At 43.4% G+C, this 27,650-nt stretch overlaps 1 protein-coding gene across 3 annotated transcripts in view; it reads left to right on the plus strand.

Annotated features, from left to right (window-relative positions):
* The window catches only part of TMC5 (transmembrane channel like 5), a 383,751-nt gene that overhangs the window by 306,971 nt on the left and 49,130 nt on the right, over positions 1 to 27,650 (plus strand). For all 3 annotated transcript variants that reach the window (XM_063934401.1, XM_063934400.1, XM_063934399.1), the window contains 5 exons: positions 9,369 to 9,466; positions 9,543 to 9,638; positions 15,051 to 15,126; positions 19,700 to 19,833; positions 21,610 to 21,783. In XM_063934401.1, coding sequence (XP_063790471.1) covers positions 9,369 to 9,466; positions 9,543 to 9,638; positions 15,051 to 15,126; positions 19,700 to 19,833; positions 21,610 to 21,783 — 578 coding nt within the window. The remainder of the gene's footprint in view (positions 1 to 9,368; positions 9,467 to 9,542; positions 9,639 to 15,050; positions 15,127 to 19,699; positions 19,834 to 21,609; positions 21,784 to 27,650) is intronic.

Raw genomic sequence — 27,650 nt, forward strand, 5'->3', positions numbered from 1 at the left:
TCAGGTTACACAAGGTTGCACTTACACCCTGTACTCACATTAAGGTATTCAGTGTATTTCATTGGTATAAGGTTTTAACATAAAGGTATAGTGTTGTAAGCGTCTGCATCGCTGGTGACCTCCTCGTGGTCTCGAGCGTATGCTACGCTACAGCGAATCATTCCCCTAGACATAACCAATAACGTGTCCTGTGATCACTGGGCCGTGAGCGAACGTGACGCTTGAGCGTCTCGCCTACGGCTGAGCGATCGCTACGCAGATAGCGTACCATTACGGTACTTCTTAAGTAAACAGCGTACAGTGTTCTTAGCTTCATAAAGGGTTGTTTATACGACAAAGGAATTTAGCATTGTCAATTGGGGACTCGTCCTATACTTCTCACATCTGCACTAGGTAGATCAGCAGACATTATCCCCCAGCAAAGGGTGGGAGATTGTCTCATAGTGCTGGCGGGATAAGCGTCTGCTTCGCTTAGATAAAGAGTGCTGAAGGAACCCGGTAACCGGAAGTAAGAACAAAACGCTTGTGTCTTTTTAAAACTGTTTATTTTTCTTTTGTCTTGCGTACGCATACATACCTGCATTTCTTTTCACTTGTGTATTTCATTTTTCGTATATCACTATTCCTGTTTGCCAAATTTTATAGTTGATAGAAAGTGCTAAAAGGAGATTTGCTGTTATTTAATAGTAGAGGTAATAGTTAAAGTATAGAACAACACACGGTTTGTCTGAAGATACAAGGCAGTCAGTGTGGATTGCGGTAGATGATCAGGGATCACCTACATTGATAAATAAATATATTGTGTTACGGTGGATCCTTTGCATTGCGTACACGTGTCGCTAACAAAGACTAGCGTACGCAATCCAAAAGGCAGACGCACGCAGCGTTCATTACGCAACGTAGCGTCCGGTTACGCCCACGTAGCTCAAGTTGTGATAAAGTGAAGTAACGCAAAGGCGATAATTAACGCACAGCGGTAGATAACGCGACGCGGTAAATAACGCAAATCTATTTTTAGAAAATCTGAAATTTAGTTTAACAGATCCTGCTCCTAATTGGTAACACTCTTGGCCTGAAGACAATTTCTGCGCAGAAATAGACATAGAAACAAAGTGTACATGTGTTGAGTGAGTGTGTTTATACAATTTAAAAGGTGGAACCAAAAGGAAAAGCCGAGTACTCGTCGAGGGACATACGTGTAAGTGACATATACGGTGGCTAGGGAGGCATCTCTGGTTAAATAATATTTGAGCATTAGAGTATAGCGGACCATAAGGTAACAAGACCAGGAGGTCATAAGGTAACAAGACAAAGAGGTCCGCTATAAAAGTACAGTGGCACAACGCCTGGGGTGTTGGTGCAGAACCCATATAGGCCATACAAGCTCTCGCTGAAGGAATCGCGGCCGGAAACATCGATTCCATTGATCTTTCAGTACATGACAAGTAGTGCTCGTGTACTGAACGATTGGACCGCACGTAATTGTGTGCAGTAGTTAGTAATCTGACCTAATACCATCAGAGTAAAGTGGTCACAAACGCTATTTGTACATTCTGACGTGATTTGTGTAATTTTTTATTTTTTGGGAAGGGAAGTTCGCTGGTCACTCAGGAACTATCCAACAACCGATACTTGCTGGGGAAAGCGCCCCAGTAAATAAAGGTTCACAGGGGCCCTAGGTTGGGTACAGCAGCTCTGGCTACAGTGATTGCAGCACAGGCCAACGTGGGCGAGAAGTAAGTGGGGTACTTGATAAACCACCACCGCCGGCCTGCCCAAGGACATCTTGGTTTGTTTGTAAGGGTTCGCTGAAAGCCTTGATATTCAAGGAGGAATAGGCAACGCCTGCAGATTATGGGGGCCATTTGTTCAGGTAGGGGGCGATCAACCTCGGTTCGGGTTGATTCAGAGAACCGATCCATCGGGTCGGCACGATATGTGATGTGTAAGAAATATGGAAATCACGCTGAAGTTTTATGTGATGAATGGGAGAGAATGACTGTACAAGACAGGGACAAATTCCCAAGAATAGGTAGCTTCAGTCCAGTAGTGTTACAAAATTTAAGGAGGAGGATAAGTCTCGTTGAACCAACGAAGAGACAAAATAAACATTATGAATATTTACAGTTATGGCAACAGGAAAGTGAATTACAAAAAGAGTCTATTGACTTTTCTAACTCTTATCTTGAGGGGAGAGACATGGCAGCAGGAGAGGAGTTGATTGCGGAGAGAAAAGCACAAAAGTGGAACAATAAAAACGCTCTTAGCAACTGTAATATAGATTATAAGAATAAGTGTAATAAATGTAACTATGATTATTGTAATACTGTTGAATGTACAACTATTAACCTGTGCAAGTTGCCCCCCATGTCAAACCTCCCTCAGGAATACAAACAAGACAGTGAGCCCAGAACGATGTCAGCACCTCTTCCAGCAACCATCACAAAAGCCATCCAGGTGGACACGACCAAATTGGTAAAGGCAATAATCGAACCCCCTAACGGAGGGTCAGGTGAGGTCGTGTCCACAGGTACGTACAATGTTTCATATCACGCACAAACAGAGGTACCCCATATTGTAAGACCAACACAAGATGATGTAACTGAGCTCGATCTGGCCAGGGTGATCTCAGTCCCCAATGGGAAGACTGACGATCAGGGAATCATTCCCGTCAAGGACAGTGCAATGCGCTGTCTCTTGTCCCGGACCGAATTGAGATCAATTATGTCCGAATTTCCTGATCCTGGGAAAAATCTAGCCAAATGCCAAAGGTTTATTAAAGAACTAGGAAACGCCACAGAACCCACCAACAAAGAGTGGCGGACAGTGCTGAGGGCATGTTTGCCCTCCAGGGTTGACCCTGAAAAATTCATTGCTGATTGTAAATTAAACATGGAGGTACCCTGTATGGAGGAACACAATCAGGAATGTATTAGGCAGATTAACCGACAGTTAGGAATATATTTCCCAACCACTGTCAAGTGGAGTGAAATTTTCTCCATAAGGCAAAACGAAAAGGAAAATGTTTCTAATTATTTCAATCGAGCACTGCAAATAATGGCTAGGAACACTGGGATCGCAGACATCAAGACAAATGCACAACATAAAGGAATAGCGGTTAAGGTATTAATGAATGGTTTAAAGGATGAATTAAAAACAAGGGTACAGACCACCAACCCAAACTGGAGAGAGATCTCGGTGGCCGCACTAAGAGAGGCCGTCATTAATCATGATCAGAATAGCACCAGGTACAGAGAGTCACTAAAAGATAAGTTAATGGCAGCAAATATTCAGGCCCAAACCACAAGACCACCCCAACAAAAGCCACACACCCCTGCGAGAAATCCAGATATGAAAGTCTGTTACAGTTGTCATAAAAAGGGACACATTGCAAGAGATTGTAGGTCAAGAGAAAAACAACACCATAATCATAAAAACCAAAGAATCAGGGAAGTACAGGGGAAACGATTGATGATGATGAACATCCGAGCGTTTGAGGAGGCATCAAATCAACCAAAACCCCAGGCCATTGGCACATGGAGGAACTTAAGGATTTGTGATCTGTGCAAAAGAGAAGGGCATTATGCCAGTAACTGCAACAGCCCACATAAAATCAGACCCCCTAGACATGAAAATGAGCAAAAGTTATGACACACCAAATTACAAGCAGGGATCATATAGGAAGAATTTTGGGCCACACCCATAATATATAGTTAGGAAAGGTGATCATTAGGACTGATGGTAAGCCTGAGGTAACGGTTAGTAAATTGGGAGGTCATTCACTGAAGACACAGGAATGACCAGGTTAAACGTTGTAAATGTATTTGTGAAAAATGTTTTTTCTTTCTCTCTCTATCCCCATCTCTGACGATTATTGGTAAGAATTCAAACATTGCATATTCGCTTGGTCCTTGCAGAAGTCTACCAAACCCCAGCATGACCTATCCACCACAATTTATTCTGGCCAGATACAGACAGTGGAATAATGCAAGTGCTGGTGGGGAGGGACTGCTCAAGGAAACCATTAGACACGTAGATACGACAGCCTAATAGTCTGACAATGTTTTCTTAATGTTGACAACGTTTAAAAATGCTTTGTTTCTCTTCTCTTATTGGTGGTTATTGTCGGGTTATGTAATGTATATATGCACATGAATTGTTCTCTATCTCTTTTGTTTTTTATTTTCTCTCTCTCCTCACTCATGTTTCCATGATTTAAAGATGGTATGTCACCCCTAAGTGTTAACCAATGGTAATGCCAGATTTTTGCTCCACACAGAAAGATCGCTAGTTAGGAAGAAAGATTACATCACCAGAAGGTTCATTCGGAAGACTGAAGAGACAGCACCTTTTGAGAGGACAGCAGAACAAAAAGAACAACAAAACGAGAGAACTTATTATCGTAACGAGTTCTCTCCCCCTCAAACTGATTTTCTTATACCCCCTTTACAAATTTCTTCTTTTCTCCTCCTGTAAGATGGACTTGCCCCAAGAGACTGTGACATGGATTTTCCCGTTAACCATGATGTTGACCAGAGCAGTCTGTTTCGGTGAGAGTACCAGTGAGGTCGAGAAAGGATCCAGAAAGGTCCTGATGACTGAGACGGAGGTGTAAATTTCCAATAGCAACCCAATCACCAAGCAAAGGCGAGTACCGGGCACGATCTAACAACCATGTTATTTGTAAACAACTGTGAAGGAATGTTAGTTCAAAAAGAAAGTTGTATCTGTAGGCTCTGTAACAAAGAAATGCCAATCCAGTTTTAATATCCATATGGACCGGCATCCATTGAGTGACTATCACTCCTTAGTGGGTAATGTGTTAAATAAGACCGATTGTTGGGTATGCTCTCAAGTACCTCAGGGACACAGCAAATCAGGGCTAGTACCATTTCCTTTAACGTTAGGGGAGTTACTTGAGCTAAGTGGTGGGAGACCGGTGGACCGGAGGTTTAATATCTCCAGCCCTCCTAGTTTGAAGCTCCACCAATACCATGTGGATAGGTCCCTCATATGTTTTAACATCTCCAATCCCAGAAAACCGGGAAATTGGGAAGTGTCATGGAGCAACCTTACCATGACCTTTTCACACAGAGCAGATAGAATGCCTACAGATACAGAGCTGGTACGCCACATAGCAAGTAGAGGAAAATCTTTTCGGTATCGATATACCTTAGGAAATAGGATTACTAGAGTTGGAGAGGTATCACCAGGATACTGTGCACATGTCATACAAACTGATACGTGCATTAGGCAGATGGAAGAATTAGGGTCAGGAGATTTCACCTGGAAGGTTTGTAACATGGTCATGTCCTTCTCCGTCCCTTATGTTCTCCCCGATGACGCATATTTCATATGCGGGAGAAAGGCGTACAAGTGGCTAGCCCCAAACTCTGAAGGATTGTGTTATATTGGAAAAGTATTGCCTGAAGTGATGACTGTTACACATGACAAAATGAAGGACATACACCGTGGTGCCCAAGCTCCTTATACTCACACTCACTACGAGCACCGGGTTAAAAGACAACTGTCAGAAAGGTTAGAGCATCCGGCCTCTGATCTTATCCATGAATCCACCGGGATTCAGGTTCTGGTAGCGTTAGATTTCACTCGTACCGCTCGAGGAGTGATGAATTATAAATACATTTCCGCACTCGCCAATTTGTTAGATAATATCACTGAAATGTATGATGACACGTTTAGATACACTGGAAGAGAACTTCAAGCTTACAAAACAGAACTAGTTCAGCATAGGATGGTTCTTAATTATCTTACAGCAGTAACAGGCGGATATTGTGTTACATTAGCAACACAGTACGGCATAAAGTGTTGCACGTATATCACGAATAGCACCGAGGATCCGGTAGAGGTCATAGACCAAAAGATGGATGATATTCTGCAATTAAAGTGGGAATTTCGTCGAAAACACAATCTCACCCTTGCTGCTGTAGGTAATGAGCTGACTGGTTGGGTGTCATGGTTGAACCCGCGAAATTGGTTCTCCGGTTTGGGAGAATGGGCTCAAGGAGTCATAATGGATGTTGGAAAGTTTCTACTATGTATCTTGGGTGTCGTTATATCGATTGGATTGATATTTAGATGCGGGCAGGCTTTAATGAGGTGCAAACAAAGTACAAAAGTGATGAGCTTGAGGAGTGAGGAAACCGTAATTAACCTGGATTTGATTTATGACCCAATGATAGAAACCAGGATGTGATGAAAATGCGATTATACGGTCCGTTTCTTTCACCTGTTTTTCTGCTTTTCTCCAAGATACAAAGACCCCCTTGGACGAGGAAGCTGACGAGACGAGATGTATACAGACAACGGATTGACCAAAGAAGAAGATTTGACAACTTTAAATATGGACACTTGATGAACTTTGCCATGGATCCCCAGTTTCCCTAGTATTTTTAAACTCACGCTAGCCCAACATTTTTGTAAATCTGATGGCACTGACAAAGCTTGTTGCTCATGCCTAAGGAGCAAAACAGCGCAAAGAAGACGACTCTCAACAGATACCGAACACAACTTCAACAACAGATGTACATTTCCCTGACATAGAATATCATTGCATTCTCCATAAGTGTTCTTTATCTTCATCTCTACAACCCTCAGGTAATAACACACATAGACGATAGGGAATACAGGCACAGATATCAGCAACCACATACCTCCCCCATTCATGTATCATCAATTAAAATGTGCATCCCCATTTTGTTACAACCACAGCCGAAATGAGCTCGGTAGAGTTTGACAGCCCATCCACAGACCCTTAGTACGGGATAAGAAGGAATTCAAATGTATACTTCGCAATACCTCGAAGCTTGATTTACCACACGTACGGCACGATGATACATGACCCCCCAAACATGGACTCATACACACATGCTTCTACTTTCTCACTAGGTCATACCCTTTTCACACCTACTCCTCTCTTCTTCCTTACCCCACCATGGAAATCAATTAACCCCTGACTTACATTTTTCTCCTTAAATGTTTTGTGGCAGTTATTATTGACTGCCAAAGGGTGGACTGTCGAAGTCAGAAAAATGTCTCTATGCACGTTGCCATATTTGCACCGCACACTGGTCCGCGCTGCGCGTGCGTGCGCTCTCCCGTGGAGGCGCATACCCGCAATAGCGTGCACTCACAGGCGCGGTATGCGTATTTACGGTAGAGTTTACGTAGTCGTAGCGTGCGACTCATTCGTTACATATTTTCACAATTAATGTAGTTTATAGATTATGGTCCCTTTGATAGATTCTGAAAGTTTGGTTAATATAGAATGTCCCTGAACGGAGGAATCCCTCTTTGTATTGTGCGAAGGGTCTAACAGGAGTCAGACAGTGGTGTTTGGTACCTATCGGAAGAGTATTTAAATAGCAATATTCCGGTGTTGGTTTGGAGCAGATTAATTGCTCGTGCGAATAGTTATGGACATAAGAAGTTATGTCCATTTATTTATTATTATTTGTCCTTACTTAGTCATGCATCTGAACAGTTGGAGACAGGCATCAGTAGGTCTCAAATGTCTCTTTGACCTCAGAGATCCCCCAAACAATAGTTTGCATGTTAAGAGGGCCTCATATCTACACATGCATAAGGTAAACACAGGAATAGTAATTGAAGATCAATTGTACTCCAAATCAGTATCTTTCCCGCAGACGGAGTACAATAGTCTTTAATTACACTGAGCTTTTGAGACTCAATGAGGAGGGTCAACACCTGTGTTTACAAATGGGGCTGGATTTGTATACAGGAGAATGAGGGCTGAGATGTCATTGTCTCAACTGAAAGTGGACATCATGAATATAGAACAGAACCCAGACAGGATTCTGTTTTGTATTCGCCAAACAATACCCCCTCCAGAAGACAGGAATGTGTTAGTTATCACCCATTGTTTTGCATAACCAGGGCCACTGATATGAATCAACTTGTGACCTTTGTTATAATGCGAAGCCGAGTTCCTGCGTCCAATGGACAGTGAGACTGTAGGGACCAATAGATTGCATTGTGTGAGTAGCATAAAAGACGGGCCTGTGACATCCAGCCTTTACTTCTCTTCAAACTGTTATCATTGCTGATAATCGGGAAGCTGGCTGTCCAGAGGCGCTTGCGATCGTTACCCTTTGTGCGTAAGTTTCTCTCCGTAATCATTGTCTTTCTGTGAGCCAATTCCTCTCTCTCTCTCTCCATCTCTCTCTCTCTTCTTTACTCTTATATCTCTCATAGTATTATAGCATTGTATTGTATAGCATTCAGGTTAGTATAGTATTGTCTTTTTGTATTTATTGTTTAGATCTGTGGTTAGGAAGTCTCTGTTATATTGTAGTGTATCATATGTACTGTTATCCCCTTTTACAAGTATATTAGACATAATACAGTTAATAGGCCTTGGAACCTAAACCAGTATCTGTGTATTTTCTATAGTGATAAGTGTTCACTTGAGCGTCGGTGACGCTCAAGCAGCTTTGTAGATAGTCAGGTTACACAAGGTTGCACTTACACCCTGTACTCACATTAAGGTATTCAGTGTATTTCATTGGTATAAGGTTTTAACATAAAGGTATAGTGTTGTAAGCGTCTGCATCGCTGGTGACCTCCTCGTGGTCTCGAGCGTATGCTACGCTACAGCGAATCATTCCCCTAGACATAACCAATAACGTGTCCTGTGATCACTGGGCCGTGAGCGAACGTGACGCTTGAGCGTCTCGCCTACGGCTGAGCGATCGCTACGCAGATAGCGTACCATTACGGTACTTCTTAAGTAAACAGCGTACAGTGTTCTTAGCTTCATAAAGGGTTGTTTATACGACAAAGGAATTTAGCATTGTCAAGACTGACTACAATAGGTCATCCTCGCCTAAATACAGGATCATCACTACTAGGTATACAGAGGATGCAACCACTATAGGCCACAATACAGTTGGAGCCAAGAGAAAAACAACTGTATCACACCTTAAAATTGTTAGCCACTGCTTTTTGATGTTCTAGTAGTTTGTCATATAGGAAAATTTAGGGGAGGCTTCTGCTATGCAACATCAGCCTCATGGGCCCCCATTCTGCTCTCAGAAGACCGCTGCATGCATAGAAGAGGAGTGCAGGGTCCTTGCAAGAAAAACCATGATTGATGCAACTTTTGGCTCCTTAGTGGTTGCTCCCAGTTATGCCTGTATCTGTTATTACAGTATATATTCTTTACAAGATAATCTCATTGACATGTCCCAGTAGAAAAATGTAATACCTGGTAGTCACACAGTAGTTATTAGAGCCATTCAAAAACGTTAATGCTATGGGAAACACTCTCCTATGTACATTTCTGGATATTATAAAATTATAAGAATAATGTCCTACTTTCATTGCAGTGCTGGGAATCATATATTGGACAAGATATCTATCGGCTGGTGGTAATCGATTTTCTTTTTGTATTGATGGGCTCCTTATTTGGAGAATTTCTAAGAAGGTATGTCATGTGACCTTATGGTGCCTGTTTTTAGGATTAAAATACATGTTTTATAAATGTATCTTCTTTTTTGTAGGATAATCGGGATGCATTGCTGTAAAAAGTTAGGAATGCCTGAATTTGACATAGCAAGGAATGTCTTGGATTTGATCTATGCGCAGACATTGGCATGGTAATCACTCATGTACTGTATGTTTCAGTTATTGTCTGTCTCCAAGTCCTCAGCATGATCACTAATGATGTCTATGTGTGTACACACAGGATCTAATGACCTTTCTGAGAGTTTAGAGTGCGTATGTGATTGCTGGCTGGAAAGTGGTGAGCATGTCCAGAGTGGCTGTGTACGTGTCCAATGAGAGTCTTGCTGACCTTTATTTCCAGACATTGGAGCAGATGTATTAAGCCTGGAGAAGTGATAAAGTAGTGATAAGTGCAAGGTGATAACGCACCAGACAATCAGCTACTAACTGTTAATTTACATATTGCATCTGATTGGATGGTGTGTTATCACTTTGCACTTATCACTGGTTTATCACTTCTATATGCCTTCTGCAGGCTTAATACATCTGCTCCACTATTTGTACTGTAGTATTAATCCACCAAGTGGATAAGGGGATTTTTCTTTGAGAATTTAATAGCAGGGCTTAAAGTGGTCCTGGAGAGGTGGTGGAGCTCATTTCTCCTGCGACCCATTTGGCAGAGCCAGGGGCATAAGTTCATCACAGCCACCCGGAGGCAAGGGGGAGTTTGGTGCCCGACTCCCTTAAAAAAGGGAGAACAAATATGGTGTGTAAATATGTGTGTATGTATATATAGATAGATAGATAGATAGATAGATAGATAGATAGATAGATAGATAGATAGATAGATAGATTCAATTTTCAATAGGGAAGCACTCACCAGATTTGCTTGTAGAGAAAAATTATTTTAATCAACACTCACATGACCAAGTACAGAGGTCGACGTTTTGGTCCTGGCACGGACCTTTTTCAAGACCAAGTTATGCTGCAGCCAGGATCATAAAGTAACTGAAGTCAACCCCGTGGCACCACAAATACCAGAAGCAAACCACCTCCCACAACAATTAACCAATCAGCACATAGGAACAATTAGCAATATAACTGCACATATACAACATAGAGCATATATATTTACAGCAGAGTAAACAGCACATTATCAGTAATAACCACCTCTGCGCTAAATATAGCTATTATAAGAATAGAAGTACTGGAAAGCCGCCGCAGCCGCATTGTTATTCCCAGCACTTCCGGGCGGATCGCGTGCGGCCAGAAGCAGACAATCGGTGGAACACATACAGGATGTACGTCGTCACCATCGTCATGGTAACGCCCGGCCTTATTATCAAACACAGCCATTACCTTAAAAAGTAGCATGACCGCTCATTGCCATGGCAACGTACAGCCCGTTTAAACTACAAAACCATCTCCCTCACACAGCGTCATCCTGTAAACAAAAACGGAGAAAAGTATACTTCTTTTTTTTTAACAATAATTTTTATTGGCTTTTGTCAATATATTATTAGTAGCATACAACAAATCAAATACAATCAAACATGACTACAAAGATGGTAAAAAGAAGTAATAACAAAAAATAGAGGAAAAGAGGAGGAAAGGGGAAAGGGGGGAGGGAAACTGCCAGACACAATCAACAGCAGTAAAAGCAAAGGCGGGCAAAGCCGCATCACAATCACGGAGTCAGGGAATACGAAAACAAGATGTCTAATACCTAATCAGTAGAATTGATTTTAACTCAGGGATTTTCTGCAGGGGAATCGAGAGTCTATGGGTGAACTGTAGATAACAGAATGACCCATGCGCTCACGGAACTCAATCCACTTAAACCACTTCATATGACTAGAAGAGGCAGAGGAAGAAAATGCTGTCTCTGCCGTTTCAAATAGGTAGTGCCTGTGGACTTTATCTAAAATAACAGTAGACGTGGGAACTAAAGGAGATTTCCACAATTGAGCTATGGAGGCCTTAGTGGCAATTAAAATATGTCCCATAAGGTACCTGTCACCCTGTGACAGTGGCCCTGGGTAGAAATGAAACAGAGCCATTAAAGGGTCTGCAGGGACATCAGTTCCCAACACCTCACCGATCAGAGAAAATACTTCCCTCCAGAGCGGTCGCACGACCAGGCAAGCCCAAAACACATGAAAGATATCACTGATCGAGGCGCAGCCCCTCCAGCAAAACTGGGAGACTGTAGGCCAGATTTTATACAGCCGCTCGGGAGTGAAATAGGCTCTGTGGAGCAATTTAAAAAACATTTCCGAGTGGTGAACACATTTAGAAACTTTAAAGCAAGTACGGAAAATGACATCCCAATCCTCATCGGCCAGGACCCGGGAGAGGTCCTTCTCCCATTTAATCAAAGAGGGCAGTTTCCCATAGACCCGTCCCGACAATAAGAACTGGTACCACCAAGAGATATTACCTCTCCGAGCTGTCAGTTGAAGTTTAGATAACAGTAGGGGAGGGCAAACTAAATTAGTCAAGGGGAATGAGATATGACTCTGGATCCAATGTCTCAACTGGAGATACTTATAAAAATCCCGAGGTGAAACACTGGCCTCACTCTGGAGGTGGGAAAAAGGAAGTAGGCCCTCTACTCGGAGCACATCCTTCAATGAGGCCACCCCCTTTTCAGCCCACGTGTCCAGGTTCAAAGAAGGAATTAGGGCAGCTATAGCAGACAGGGACAGTTCTGGAGAAGGTAAAGTAATCTCCGCTTGAGAGGAAATAAATTTACGCCAAATATGAAGCGTAGTAGCTATCGCCTTACAGGTCTGGGTCTGGCGAGGAGTCACTGTAGCAGGTAACCATAGGAGATCAGGGAGCCTAAAGGGGGCCACCATGGAGCTCTCAATAGTAGCCCACTGTTTAGGGGACCCTGATAAGAACCAATCCTTAACCTGGCTCAGGATACAAGCTGATTGATAGGCCTCGAGGTCCGGGAAGGCAGCACCTCCCCTAAGTCTCGGAAGGGAAAGGGTATGTCTAGCTATTTTAGGTTTAGAGCCTTTCCAGATGTAGTTTATTAGAGTTTGCTTAAACTTATGGAGAAATGGCTTAGGGAGAAGTCTCGGAATAGCTCTATAAAGGTACATTAACTTTGGTAGGAGCACCATTTTAGCGCCCGCTATACGGCCCAGCCAGGACACCTCATGCAGCATCCAATCTTTGGTCAGAGTTTCAAAGGCCTGTAATAACGGCTTATAGTTGTAGTCGATTAAGTTGCGGTCTCTAGCTAGGTTAATACCTAAATATTTGAGGGATTTAGACTGCCACGCGTATCTAAAATCACCCTGAAGTGCCCGTATAGAATCTGTGGAAATCTGCAAAGGGAGGGCCTCAGTTTTGGAGGTATTCAATTTATAATAGGACACCTCGGAAAACTACTTCAGAACCCGGTGAAGGTCAGGGAGAGAGAACTCCGGTCTCGTTAAACATAAGAGGATATCGTCCGCAAAAAGACTGAGTTTGTGAGAAACATCACCAATAATAGGACCATGAACGTCCGCTGCCAACCTAATAGTCTCCACCAAAGGCTCCATTGCTAAGGCAAATATAAGAGGTGACAACGGACAGCCCTGCCTCGTACCATTGGTGATATCAAAACTAGCAGATAGGCATCCATTAACTGAAACCATCGCCGAAGGAGAAGAAAAGAGGGCGAGGATAGAGTCTAGTATACTTCCCTGAAAACCAAAGCGACGCAACGCAGCTTGCACAAACCCCCAGTGAAGCCTGTCGAATGCTTTTTCAGCATCCAAGGAAAGGATTAGAAGAGGGGACCCAAGGGAATCATAGTAATCCATCACATCTAGGACCCGGCGAGTATTGTCCGGAGCCTGCCTGCCCGGAATAAACCCCACCTGATCTGGTTTAATAAGATGGGATAGGAAGGGGCATATACGATTAGCTATCATTTTAGCGTATATCTTGACATCCGTGTTTAACAAGGCTAGAAAAGTATACTTCTATAATGCAGCTGGCAGTTACCGTGCTAATTAATATAGTATTAGTAAATGCCACCAACACTGCATTACACTAAGTGGGACTGATTTTACACCTACAATAATGTTTGCCTTAGTATATAGTGCCACAAGGGTGAACCCAGATACCGGCTTCACTGAAAATACCTAATATAAAACCTTCATAAATCCAAAAGTGCAAATATATAACACAGAAATAGCCAAACTTACACAAATACAAAAACACTACATAAATGGTTAATTCGTAGCCAGAAACATTGACACAAATTAACCCAACATCTTGTGGTCATCAGGTAAAGTATAGGTGACGAGCAAATAGTGGACTGCCCCACAAAAAAATTATGCAAAAAAAAAATCGCAATTGTAATACATTTTCAATTACCAACAGCCACAAAACAAACTTACACAATGAAATAGAAAAAGAAAAAAAAGAAGAAAAAATTAAAAATGAAAGTCTATTATTAAATAAAAATATTGAATGAGTTTTGTTCATTAAGTCCTTTGGATGACAGGGTGTCCAGACGATGAATCCAATACGCCTCACGTTTAAGGAGGCAAGCCCCTCTATTACCTCCCCTAGCCAGTGGAGGTATCCAGTCAATCATCATGCATCTCAACGTTGACAGTTGGTGCTTCATTTGTACGAAGTGCATCGCCACAGGTTTATCGGTCTTACCGCTTGCAAATGCTAAATGTATGGAGGATCTATGTTGGTTCATTCGTTCCCTGAACGTACGGGTTGTTTTACCCACATACATTTTGCCACATGAGCACATTAAAAAATAAACCACATGATCAAGTAGGAAAGTCAGATGGTGTCGAAGAAAAATCTTGGTACCATACAGAGGGTGGCAAAAGAACTGCCCAGTTATCAGTAACCTGCATTTGGTACATTGCAGACATGTAAAGCACCCATTACGCTTATTCAGTCACGTGGTCACAGGTTTCATAGTGGGTCTCAGTAACATATCCTTCAAATTACGTCCACGCCGAACGCTTAGCAGTGGTGGTTTTGTGTTGACCTTCTTAAACTTAGGGTCAGAAGTGATGATCGGCCAATTCTTTTTGATTGACTTTTCCACAAAACTAAGGTTTGTATTGCAACTGGTCTTGAAAATAAGTCGATTAGATCCCTCAGCAATCTCACGTTTTGGGATTGTGTTATCGTGTAGCTGGTGAGACTTCCTTATACATCGAGTGATATCAGATCCACTGTACCCACGTTCAACACAAAACCACCGCTGCTAAGCGTTCAACGTGGACGTAATTTGAAGGATATGTTTGAAGGATATTGGAATTCTAGAACACACCACACCCAAATCTAACTCTGACTGCACATGTTATATCTGCCCCCCCTGCAGTGCACATGGTTTTGCCCAACTGCTAACAAATTTGCTGCTACGATCAGGTCTGAATTACCCCCTTAGTACGTTTGTCACCTGAAAGGCAAAAGATGATTTGACTGATGTATAATAGGTAGCCGTAGAGTGCAACTTATTTACCATACTGTAAGATATTTACAATCTTATTTGACATCTTCATTTTATTTATTATTTTTCACAGGATTGGAATTTTTTTCTCTCCCCTGATTCCATTAATCCAGATGATCAAACTCTTCATTATATTTTATGTGAAAAAGGTAACATTTATTTCTAAATTCAGTATCATATAAAGATAACAATAGACATATTCAACACTATTGATTATTCCACCAGAAAGACAAGTGAGAATGCAGGTGTAACGTAATTACAACTTTCCTGTGGGGATCCGGTCAGGATCCCGGTGTTTGGGATCCTGGGAGTCGGAATACCAACGCCAGAATCCCAACACGCCTCATTATACCGACGCCGGGACCAAAATATGGATCGAAATGCAGACGCCGTGACCCCGAACGAGGAACTGCCGGGACTCCACACTGGTTAAGCTGTGGGGATGGAGGGTTAGGGTTAGGCACCAACGGGGAGGGTTAGGCTACAGGGAGGGAGGGTTAGGCCATAGTTACCTACTTTTTATGTCTACTCTCCGGGAGAAGCCTGGAGAGGAGAGACACCATGACACTTCATGTGGCAGGGCTGGACTGTCAATCTATTAGGTCCTGCCCCCAAGATACAGAGATGCCCGAGAGTCGCGGTTCCACGGGTAGGGGACATGGCTAAATGATGCAATTGCGTCTTTTAGCCTCCGCCCCCTCTGCACCATAGCTGAGATTGCTGTGTGTTTTATCTTCATCCATGCATGCTTTAGTAGGAAGCGGCAAAATGCGGGGGGGCCACCTACCTTTCTGGGGCTGCGGGACTACCCCAAAAATCGTGTCTCCCGTAGCTTCTGGTAGGGTAGGCAAGTATGAGTTATGCACCACCAGAATGTATTAAACAGATGAATAACATAAGATATGTCAATGTTTATATTTCATAAACGGTAATAATTGATCATAAGTATGACAATCAGATAAATTGACTATAATTCGAATTATGAAAGGACATCATCATGCTAATATTATTAGCAGTACATACACTGATGGTGTATCGGTTATTTGAATAAGGGTATGGGTCGTTGGGTCGACCCAACTTAGGTCGAAACTCATTAGGTCGACCATTGAAGGTCGACATTGCCATTAGGTCGACATGGGCGTTAGGTCGACAGGTCAAAAGGTCGACATGATGTTTTTGTCGTTTTGTCCGTAAAGTGACGGGGAACCCATATTAGTGCACCGCGTCCCCTCGCATGGTGAGCAAACTTCGGAACTACCGTTCCAATCGTAGTCCACGTGGATCGTTAAGTATGAAAAAATCCCAAAAATTAAGAAAAAAAATGTGATAAACTCATGTCGCCCTTTTGACCTGTCGACCTAACGTTCATGTCGACCTAATGCATGTCGACCTAATGGCATTGTCGACCTTCAGTGGTGACCTAAAGAGTGTCGACCTAATTTGTGTCGACCTAACGACCGTAACCCTTTGAATAAATGCGGTGTAATTACCTGTTGCTGGAAAACACCCCCTGTGTTGTATGGCAACATGCAGGGAACCAGAAGGAGTCAAGGGGTGAATTACCATCTTGTACCCATAGCTGTAGAGCCTATCGCGGGAACAACGTATGTGTCCAGGTGGATATCCGAATATATATGTGTGTTGGAGTCTGGATCCAAGTGCAGTATGCCAACAATCAAGAACCTGGGGCTTCAATTGCAATAGGATTGGCAGAACAGAAGTACAGAGAGCATGAGAAGAAATCTTGGGGGTCATTCCGAGTTGATCGCTAGATGCATTTGTTCGCAGCGCAGCGATCAGGCTAAAAATGGCAGTTCTGCGCATGCGTATGCGGCGCAATGCGCACACGCAACGTACGGGCACAACAAACTATGTAGTTATGCACAGGGTCTTGCAAAGCATTTCAGTCGCACTGGTGGCCGCAGAGTGATTTACATGAAGTGGGCGTTTCTGGGTGTCAACTGACCGTTTTCAGGGAGTGTACAGAAAAACGCAGGCGTGCCAGGAAAAACGCAGGCGTGGCTGGGGGAATGCTGGGCGGGTTTGTGACGTCAAAAAAGGACCTGAACAGTCTGAAGTGATCGCAAGCGCTGAGTAGGTTTTGAGCTACTCTGAAACTGCACAAAAAAACTTTGTAGCCGCTCTGCGATACAACCGTTCGCACTTCTGCTAAGCTAAAATACACTCCCAGTGGGCGGCGGCATAGCGTTTGCATGGCTGCTAAAAACTGCTAGCGAGCGATCAACTCGGAATGACCCCCCTTGTGTGGATCGCAGAGTTGAATAAGAGGGAGATAATTTCTTCTTAAATTAGTAATACACAAGGGTTTCACTGGCTTATTATTTTAATTAACAGCAACCGTGGATGAATAATATAGTTGTTAAAAGAAATACACCTAACATTAGTTATGAATATTTAACCCAGGCTACTGCAATTTAATTATTATTATTATTATTATTATTATTATTATTATATTTTCATAATTTTTTTGAAGGCACGCTTCTACAGCACTAGAAATTATTATTTGATATTTAAGACAGTTTCATGCAATCTGAACGTGGATGCGTCAAGAGATTCTTAGTAAACTGTGTGCACTTCATCAGCTGCATAAGCATCTTGAAGTATGCGTCTTGGTTGCTTCTCATTTGCAGCTGGGGTGGTATTAGGGTATTTGCACATAGAATAAATTTGCTGTAGGCATATACACAGAGTTGCATTCTATTTCTAAGGTCTGCGTATGCAAAGTTCCGTCTTTTTGCTGTATCTCCTGCACCGATGATGAAAGAGATGATTGCTGCTCTGGTAAATGGAGGGAGGTGTGGCTACATAAATGCATCTGACATACCAATGGATATTTGCCTGAGACTTTGGATTGCAAAACCGTCTGGAATTAACACCACTGTCACGGTTTGATGCACAGTGTTACCTGTTTCAGGTGATGACTGGTGTCCATCGGCTGCGTCTCTGGGCTAGAACCGAGGACGTTGTATATAGCTCTTTAACATGAGACTTGGGTAGCAGTGAGAACTGCCGTTGGTATATATTTCAGGTAATGAACCACCAAGTGGCTCTATTGTGGACTGGCTACTGGCTGAGGAATTATAGCTGAACTGGACTGGCTACCGGCTGGAGAATGCAGCTGGACCAGACTGGCTACTGAAGAGACGCGACTGGACTGGCTATCATCTGAGGAATGCAGCTGAACCAGACTGGCTACCGGCTGAAGAGATGCTGCTGGAACGGACTGACTACCAGCTGAGGAATACAGCTGAACCAGACTGGCTACCACCTGAAGAGATGCTGCTGGACCGTACTGGCTACCGGCTGAGGAGTACAGCTGAACTTGACTTGCTACTGGCTGAAGACATGCTGCTGGACCTGGTAACTGCACAGAAGACAAAATGCAGGTTCACTTGTCACACCTACTATGTAACTAGTTGAACAAGCCCAGAATGCTGCAGCTGGACTTCCTTTAAACCCCTAGCTGGGCTGTGACTGGCTGCAGGAAAACTGCAGCCAGTCACAGCCCAGCATGGGGTTTAAACATGGAACATGGAATGCAGCAATGTCAGAAAATATCATAGACTGCACACAGGAACTTGAATAAACCTCATACACATGAATAGTTAACAAATGGTCTGAGAACACTTCTGCAATCTGGAATCTGTGCACCTGTGTAATCAGCCTGGGAAGGTGCTGCAGTTTGGAAACTAGTGTGCACAGCAATCACTGGAGTCCCCGGGAACCCTGCAGAGGATCATCATAGCTTGCCAGATGCCGAAGCCCTCCTGTCAGAGGACCCGACGGACCCCCCACCGCACCTGAAGCGACTCTGGTGAGTGTTTAGGATGCCGATGCTGGTCGTGTGTCCTGACAACCACCTTACATGTAAATCAGAATCAGGCCCAAAGTAAAGACCTACAAAGTGGAAAAATATGCAGATGTGGAAACAATGCATAGCGAGGGCCCTGCTCATGAGAGATCAAACAATCCAATAAGCAGAACAAAGACAAGAGGAGCTAGGGTGGTGGATGCAGCAGTGATTGTGTACCAGAGATTAGTGTTAGTGGGAGTAGAATAGGGACTAATAAGAGGTACAGTAGGTTAACATAAGATTAGAAAAATGGAGAAGAGTCTGATCATGTTTGATAGTAATACCATAGATGGTTTGTGGCACAGGAGAATGTCTTACCATAGATGGTTTGTGGCACAGGAGAATGTCTTACCATAGATGGTTTGTGGCACAGGAGAATGTCTTACCATAGATGGTTTGTGGCACAGGAGAATGTCTTGAATGGCAGCAGTTGAAAAGTCGTTATCAGTTTATACTCTGAAAAAAAACCTTTTTGCTTTTTGAAAAAGTAATTGTTAAAATTAAATAGTTGATGATAAAAAAAATAATAATTTCATGAATAAGCTCCGATGTACATTATGGATATATGTGAGAAAATCAGAAATTGGGTTATTTGTATGCCAGTTAAACACGCTTCATGGTGTAAGTATTTATTCTGTAAATCACTGTAATCTCCTAATCACAATAAAAGATAAATCCTTTTACACATGATGTCAGAGCCTACTGTTTATAAGTGTGACCCACCATGACCACCGTATTATTCCTTAATTCATACTGCTGTTAGATACAGGGTAGAAAATATAAACAAGACTTCAGATGTCTGTAACATGAGACATATATTAAATTGTGAACATCTTCTCTGTATCTAGGTGAGCCTCACAATGAATTGTACCCCACCTCGGAGAGCTTGGAGAGCATCCCAGATGACCACGCTTTTTATATTTCTCCTCTTCTTCCCATCTTTTGTGGGTGTCCTTTGTGTCATTGGAGTCACTATATATAGGTAGAGAAAAACTACAAACTACAATCGTGAAATCAGACAAATCCTACTGTATGTCTTTTCTTGCCTCTCCTCATGGGGACATGTTAATGTTAAATAACAATCCCCCTTTTGATAGTGCCTATTGAGAGCAAACTTACCACCTTTACCTGAATGGTGGAAGCCTCTCCTATAGGACCTATTTCCTGGGCACCATGATGCTTCCTGATAAAATTCAGCCTCTGTAAAGGACTTGTCTTGCAGAACCTGGGGCACAACTCAGACATGTCATGTTGCTGCTTCCCCCCTCCTCCTAACCCCCTTAGTTTAACTGGGTGAAGCCTGAGACATGACAACAGGTTTTACATACTGGTCCTCCCTTGTGGGATCCCCCATATTTCATGTATGGTGACTGCTGGTAAGTCCTCTTTAAAAAATAATTTATTAAACATGGGATTGTACTTTAGATGACACTTGTTTATACTATGGATTAGGAATTCAATCGGCTGTATTTGGAGGATATCCCACAAATAATAATTAATACATAGACACCTTAGTCATTTAAATAGTATATGCTGATACTATAGTAACAGAGTACCGATGCAGTAGTCAAATCTGCATTTATAATTCTCTGCTCTGCATTTAACATGTCTCCTTTATCTTTAGACAATTAAGGGGTATATTTACAAAAGTGGGGATGTTACCCATAGATACCATTCAGATTCTACTTATTTATGTAGCATCTTCTAGAATAGGGGTGGGCAAAATACGGCCCACAGGCCAGATGCAGCCCGCAAACTGATCCTGCCCGGCCCGCTGCCTCCCACTAGCGTGCAATGACAAGCGGCCCGACAGGCTGAGCTGCTTGTCATTGCTCTGTAGCACCTCCAAAGCTGCCGGTGCCGCTGAGCAAAATCCTGGTTGTGGGTCTCGCGGTAACGTCATGTGACACTTGCCGTCAGCCGGCCATCATTACAACAGGCGGCAGGTGATGTTGGGGGTGTGGGTGGTCTTGGAGGTGGGCCAGATCATGGATGCGGGCGGCACAGCAAGGAGCAGAGAAAGTTTGAATACACGGTGCCTGAATCTCCTGTAAGGTAGAATAATTGCCATTTTTAATGCACGGTCATGCTATATACATTTTTAAACAATATCATACTGGCAATTTTGTCAAGAGGTGGAATCTGATAATTTGGTCCAGGGAGCATGGGAGAGGGGGAGAAGCTGGTAACTGTGTGTTCAAGGGATTGGGGGGAGGGGGGGGGGGGGGGAGCCTGGTAACTTTGCCCACAGGGGTTGGTGGGGGGGGGGGGGGGGGCGGGAGAGAGCTGGTAACTTTCTCTCCAGTAATGCGTGGGGAAGGGGGGGGGGGGTCAGCCCGGGTCGGCCCTCCGATATTCACTGGAAACTGTTCAGTGGCCCCCCAACTAAAATAATTGCCCACCCCTGTTCTAGAAGATAATAGCTAGAATCTGATTGTTTGCTATTGACAACATCTCCACTTTTGTAAACCCGCACTTTAGTAAATATACCCCTAAGGATATAAATATACCCGTAAGTGTTGGCTTGCAAAAGCCGCTGTTTCCCATCATGTTGAAGCCATTCATTTGATAGGGCGACACTTTTAATGGCAAAATGTGATTCTCTCATGTTTCTTCCTTTTCAACTATAATTCTTAGTATTTGTATATACTCATATTTGGCATGTCAGCGCTAGCCAAACCGGTTTGTCTTTTGCATTTTCTTTTCTTGTTTTGACAGATAGTATTTATAAAACCTTTTACAATGTTCCCTATTTTAGACGGCAGCCTTCCAACAGTTGTGGCCCTTTTCGGTATCTGCCCACTCCTTATGATTCAATTGATGAATGGATTGCTTACATAAATGTTTTTGACAACACAAAATGGGTTGTGTGGATTTACCACAACTTGATTGAAAGCGTTCTCTTCTTCTACATTCTTACATTGATCATTTTGTAAGTATGCATTTAATCTTCTTTATCTTCATACAATGTTATATTTTCATTCCATTTCTACAGTACAGTCCTTAGTATATCTACAGTATTTCGGAAGAGTCACTGCACTTAAAATAAAATGTAAATGGACATTATGCTAAGAAACTACTAGACTACTTGAGCAGCAGTCTATACGGTTGTACGGGATATTACTGCACAAAGCTATTTAGTAGTATGTAATACTGTATATGTATGATCTCTTCCCATTATACTGTTGCGCATGAAAACTATATGGTTTCTACTTGTGGAACAACATCAGTTTGGGTTAATTTCACCATGTATTGGAAGGGACCTCTCCCCTCTGTTCTCTCCCCTCTGTATATATCTATTATTATAAAATTGGACACTCAATTAAATTAGATCATCACATTTGCGTGATGACCTAACCGCAGAAAGGGCAGCTAAAGACTTCAGTGAAGTGGCTCATCTTCTGTATGGACCCAGAGTATTGGGAGTCTTTTGCCACAGATGTTATTTTAGTTTATTACTATCCGCTGGTTATTCAAACACCAACCCTGGACCTTGGGCAGACCTTGGGCAAGGCATCAAATTGATGAAGAGATCAAAAAATTATGTTGTCTTGTTTTACCAAAGATAATAATGTGACTATATATAGATAGATAGATAGATATTATATATGCTCTGTTTATTATTAGGGTATGCAGTGCTGGAGATGGGCTCTGTGCAGCCTTGTGCCGTCCCCGTCTCTCAGCACGTTACATCATAATGTTTAAGCAGCTCTGCAGGCTGCATGGCGCTGCCAGTGTGCCCACATTCTCTCAACAGCGTTACCACCTCAGCTCACAACTACAAAGTGTCAGATATCTATTACACAGCAGTCTTAATCAGCCCATATTTCAACAATCATCAGCACAGTTCTGCGTTATACTGGTGATTGTGTTTAAAAATCAGAAAAAGGTTGGAAATCCCTGAATCACCTATACGAACCCAAAACTGGTCAGAATCGTCGACTCGAGGATTTCTAACATGTTGAATTTTGCAGATCAACGGAGAATCAAATATTGTAGGAATTGGTTGGTGTACGGGCTGCATTAGGCAATGTTCCAGAGTGTTGTGGTTGTCCCAGAAACATCCTGGGTTGCCTGTTTGCCATTAGATATATACAGTAACTTGAGATGTTTTTTAGGTTATGTACACTCTGGCAAAGATACTAAATTAACTAGAAGCTCAAAAAAAGACATCTCAAGATATGATCACAATGATCACTACTTACATTTAGGTGAAATCCGCCTCTGACTACAATGCTGATATGTCAAAATAGTTTAGCTAGTTTAAGGATAATGCCCACAATCCCCTTATACAATACACCAACATTGCAAAAGAACATCACTATGGGGGGAATTCAATTAGCCACTTGAATTTCAGACAGGTTGACACCGTCGTGTCTTATGTCTTCAGTGCAGTTAGGACTGGAGTGACAGATATAGTAACTCTCTTCCAGTTTATAATCAACATGGACTCCCATGGATTTCCCTTGTGTCCCCTTTACCCCCACTGATCAAAATGCTGGATAATTGCTGTTGGGGCTGGCTAGATACTATCATAGCCCTCTAAGCCATGATAGCCTTTAAGTAGGCAGTACATGTGCAGTAAAGGGCTGATGAACAACATATTCTACTGCCCTTTAGCTATTCATTTTGACACTACTGCAATTGTTATTTCAGCAGCCTTCTCCAGGTATTCTCTTTCCAGATACATACTGTATGATGGTGTAGAAGAAGAATGGTCTAGTCCTGACTCCCTTTCAAAAGAGTGGCAATGATATATCCCATAGAATCATTGAATAAGAGAGTCAAGATCCTGGAAGTTGTGTCTAAAGAAGCCATCACTAGGATGGCTGCAACAATATCTTTCATAGTAGAAAATGGAATGCTAGAGTCCAGATGGATAAAAGACATGAGACAATATTAAAAAGGACACACACATAATACCTGGCATGGCTCTAAGACTAGACATTATCTGGCCTGTCAATTTCTGTCTAAAAATTATAGCATGGCTTAATAAAAGCGCACATCTAGGGAGGCATTGACTATGTACAGCCGTTCTGTTTGGCTAACCTTTTTATGGCAATAACATGTATGGATTCACTGAGGCTGATGGTGAATAGCTGCAAAAAGGGTACAATGCATTGTACTATGGCAGGCTGATACAGCATCTAAGTAGACTGTGCCTGCTTCAATTTGTATGGTAACGCCTATATTGGTCCAGACTTGGCAAAACCACAGTAGAGGATATTGCAGGAAGGAAGAGACAATAGGCAATAAGATCCAGGTTACATACATAATCAAAGCATAAAAGTCTTGTCAATCTGGCAAATTGAATTGCTTTTGAAAATGAAAACTGGGAACAAGGAGACCAAGGATAAAGCATTCTGAAGATAAGCAAGCCCAACAGATACCAGTATGAGACAGGATAAGTTCTGACCTGGGCTAAAATAAAGCAGAATTGATGGGTAAGAGTAGTATTGACAGCAAGCTACCACATGGAATTTCCTCATTTGCTAGAAGGATGAAAATTTATGTCCGGGATGAACAAGTAGTTCTGCAAAATGCTTTCCAAATGGCTTCTATAAAAGTGGATAAGGGATCAGTGTATGGAAGGTATATATTTTCCACTGTCCCTAGTGAAGATGTAAACATACAAATTATGCATGTTTTCTCTAACTTCCTAAGTGGATGCTGGGGACTCTGTAAGGACCATGGGGAATAGCGGCTCCGCAGGAGACTGGGCACATCTAAAGAAAGCTTTAGGACTAACTGGTGTGCACTGGCTCCTCCCCCTATGACCCTCCTCCAAGCCTCAGTTAGATTTCTGTGCCCGACGAGAAGGGTGCACACTAGGGGCTCTCGTGAGCTTCTTAGTGAAAGTTTTAGTTTAGGTTTGTTATTTTCAGTGAGACCTGCTGGCAACAGGCTCACTGCATCGAGGGACTAAGGGGAGAAGAAGCGAACTCACCTGCGTGCAGAGTGGATTGGGCTTCTTGGCTACTGGACATTAGCTCCAGAGGGACGATCACAGGTCCAGCCTGGATGGGTCCCGGAGCCGCGCCGCCGGCCCCCTTACAGAGCCAGAAGAGCGAAGAGGTCCGGAAAAATCGGCGGCAGAAGACGTTCCTGTCTTCAATAAGGTAGCGCACAGCACTGCAGCTGTGCGCCATTGCTCTCAGCACACTTCATACTCCGGTCACTGACGGTGCAGGGCGCTGGGGGGGGGCGCCCTGAGACGCAATAAAACATGACAGAATACCTTACATGGCAAAAAATGCATCACATATAGCTCCTGGGCTATATGGATGCATTTAACCCCTGCCAGAATATACAAAAAACCGGGAGATAAGGCCGCCGAAAAGGGGGCGGAGCCTATCTCCTCAGCACACTGGCGCCATTTTCCCTCACAGCTCAGTTGGAGGGAAGCTCCCTGGCTCTTCCCTGCAGACAGAAAGGGTTAAAAAAAAGACAGGGGGGCACTAATTAGGCGCAGTATTAAAACATACAGCAGCTATAAGGGGAAAAACACTTATATAAGGTTATCCCTGTATATATATAGCGCTCTGGTGTGTGCTGGCATACTCTCCCTCTGTCTCCCCAAAGGGCTAGTGGGGTCCTGTCCTCTATCAGAGCATTCACTGTGTGTGTGCTGTGTGTCGGTACGTTGGTGTCGACATGTATGAGGAGAAAAATGATGTGGAGACGGAGCAGAGTGTCTGTAACAGTGATGTCACCCCCTAGGGGGTCGACACCTGAGTGGATGTACTGTTGAAAATTACGTGACAGTGTCAGCTCTATATAAAAAAACAGTGGTTGACATGAGACAGCCGGCTACTCAGCTTGTGCCTGTCTAGACGTCTCATAGGCCGTCAGGGGCTCTAAGCGGCCGTTACCTCAGATGGCAGATACAGACGCCGACACGGATACTGACTCCTGTGTCGACGGTGATGAGACAACCGTGATTTCCAGTAGGGCCACACGTTACATGATTGAGACAATGGAAAATGTTTTTATACATTTCTGATAATACGAGTACCACCAAAAAAGGGGTATTATGTTCGGTGAGGGAAAAACTACCTGTAGTTTTCCTGAATCTGAGAAATAAAATGAGGTGTGTGATGATGCGTGGGTTTCCCCCCGATAACAATTAATAATTTCTTAAAAAGTATTGGCTGCATACCCTTTCCCGCCAGAGGTTAGGATGCGTTGGGAAACACCCCCTAGGGGGGATAAGGCGCTCACACGCTTGTAAGAACAAGGGCTCTACCCTCTCATGAGATGGCCGCCCTTAAGGATCCTGCTGATAGAAAGCAGGAGGGTATCCAAAAAAAGGTATTTACACACATACTGGTGTTATACTGCGACCAGCTATCGCCTCAGCCTGGAGGTGCAGTGCTGGGTTGGCATGGTCGGATTCCCTGACTGGAAATATTGATATCCTAGATAAGGATAGTATATTATTGCCTATAGAGCATTTAAAAGATGCATTTCTATATATGCATGATGCACAGCGGAATAATTGCCGACTGGCATCAAGTATAAGTGCGTTGTCCAATTCTACCAGTAAAATGGGCAGGTGATGCGGATTCCAAACGGCATTTGGAAGTATTGCCTTTGAAAGGGGACATTTGGGGTCGGTCTTTTAGACCTGGTGGCCACGGCAACAGCTGGGAAATCCACGTTTGTACCCCAGGTCGCCTCTCAAAATAAGACGCCGTATTATCAGGCGCAGTCCTTTGTTGGCAAGCGGACAAAAGGTTCCTCTTTTCTGCTCGTGACAGAGGGAGAGGAAAAAGGCTGCAGAGATCAGCCAGTTCCCAGGAACAGAAACCCTTTCCCGCCTCTGCCAAGCCCTCAGTATGACGCTAGGGCTTTACAAGCTCAGGCACGGTGGGGGCCCGTTCTCAATGAATTTCAGTGCGCAGTGGGCTCACTCGCAAGTAGACCCCTGGATCCTTCAGGTAATATCTCAGGGGTACATATTGGAATTCGAGACGTCTCCCCCTCGCCGTTTCCAAAAGTCGGCTTTACCGACGTCTCCCTCTGACAGGGAGGCAGTTTTGGAAGCCATTCACAAGCTGTATTCCCAGCAGGTGATAATCAAGGTACCCCTCCTGCAACAGGGAACGGGGTATTATTCCACACTATTGTGGTACCGAAGCCAGACGGCTCGGTGAGACCGATTCTAAAATCTTTGAACACTTACATACAGAGGTTCAAATTCAAGATTGAGTCACTCAGAGCAGTGATTGCGAACCTGGAGGAAGGGGACTACATGATGTCTCGGGACATCAAGGATGCTTACCTTCATGTCAAAATTTACCCTTCTCACCAAGGGTACCTCAGGTTATGGTACAGAACTGTCACTATCAGTTCAGACGCTGCCGTAGGGATGGTCCACGGCACCCCGGGTCTTTACCAAGGTAATGGACGAAATGATATCCCTTCGAAGGAAGGAAATTTTAGTTATCCCTTAATTGGACGATTCCCTGATAAGGGTAAGATCCAGGGAACAGTTGGAGGTCGGTGTAGCACTATCTCAGGTAGTGTTGCGGCAGCACGATTGAGTTCTCAATATTCCAAAATCGCAGCTGGTTCCGACGACTTGTCTTCTGTTTCCTAGGGATGATCCTGGACACAGTCCAGAAAAAAGGTGTTTCTCCCGGAAGAGAAAGCCAGGGAGCTAATCAGGAACCTCCTAAAACCGAACCAAGTCTCAGTGCATCAATGCACAAGGGTTCTGGGAAAAAATGGTGGCTTCCTACGAAGCAATCCCATTCGTTAGATTCCACGCAAGAACTTTCCAGTGGAACCTACTGG

The sequence above is a fragment of the Pseudophryne corroboree genome, chromosome 7 (assembly GCF_028390025.1).
Source record: "Pseudophryne corroboree isolate aPseCor3 chromosome 7, aPseCor3.hap2, whole genome shotgun sequence".
Classification (NCBI taxonomy): Eukaryota; Metazoa; Chordata; class Amphibia; order Anura; family Myobatrachidae; genus Pseudophryne; species Pseudophryne corroboree.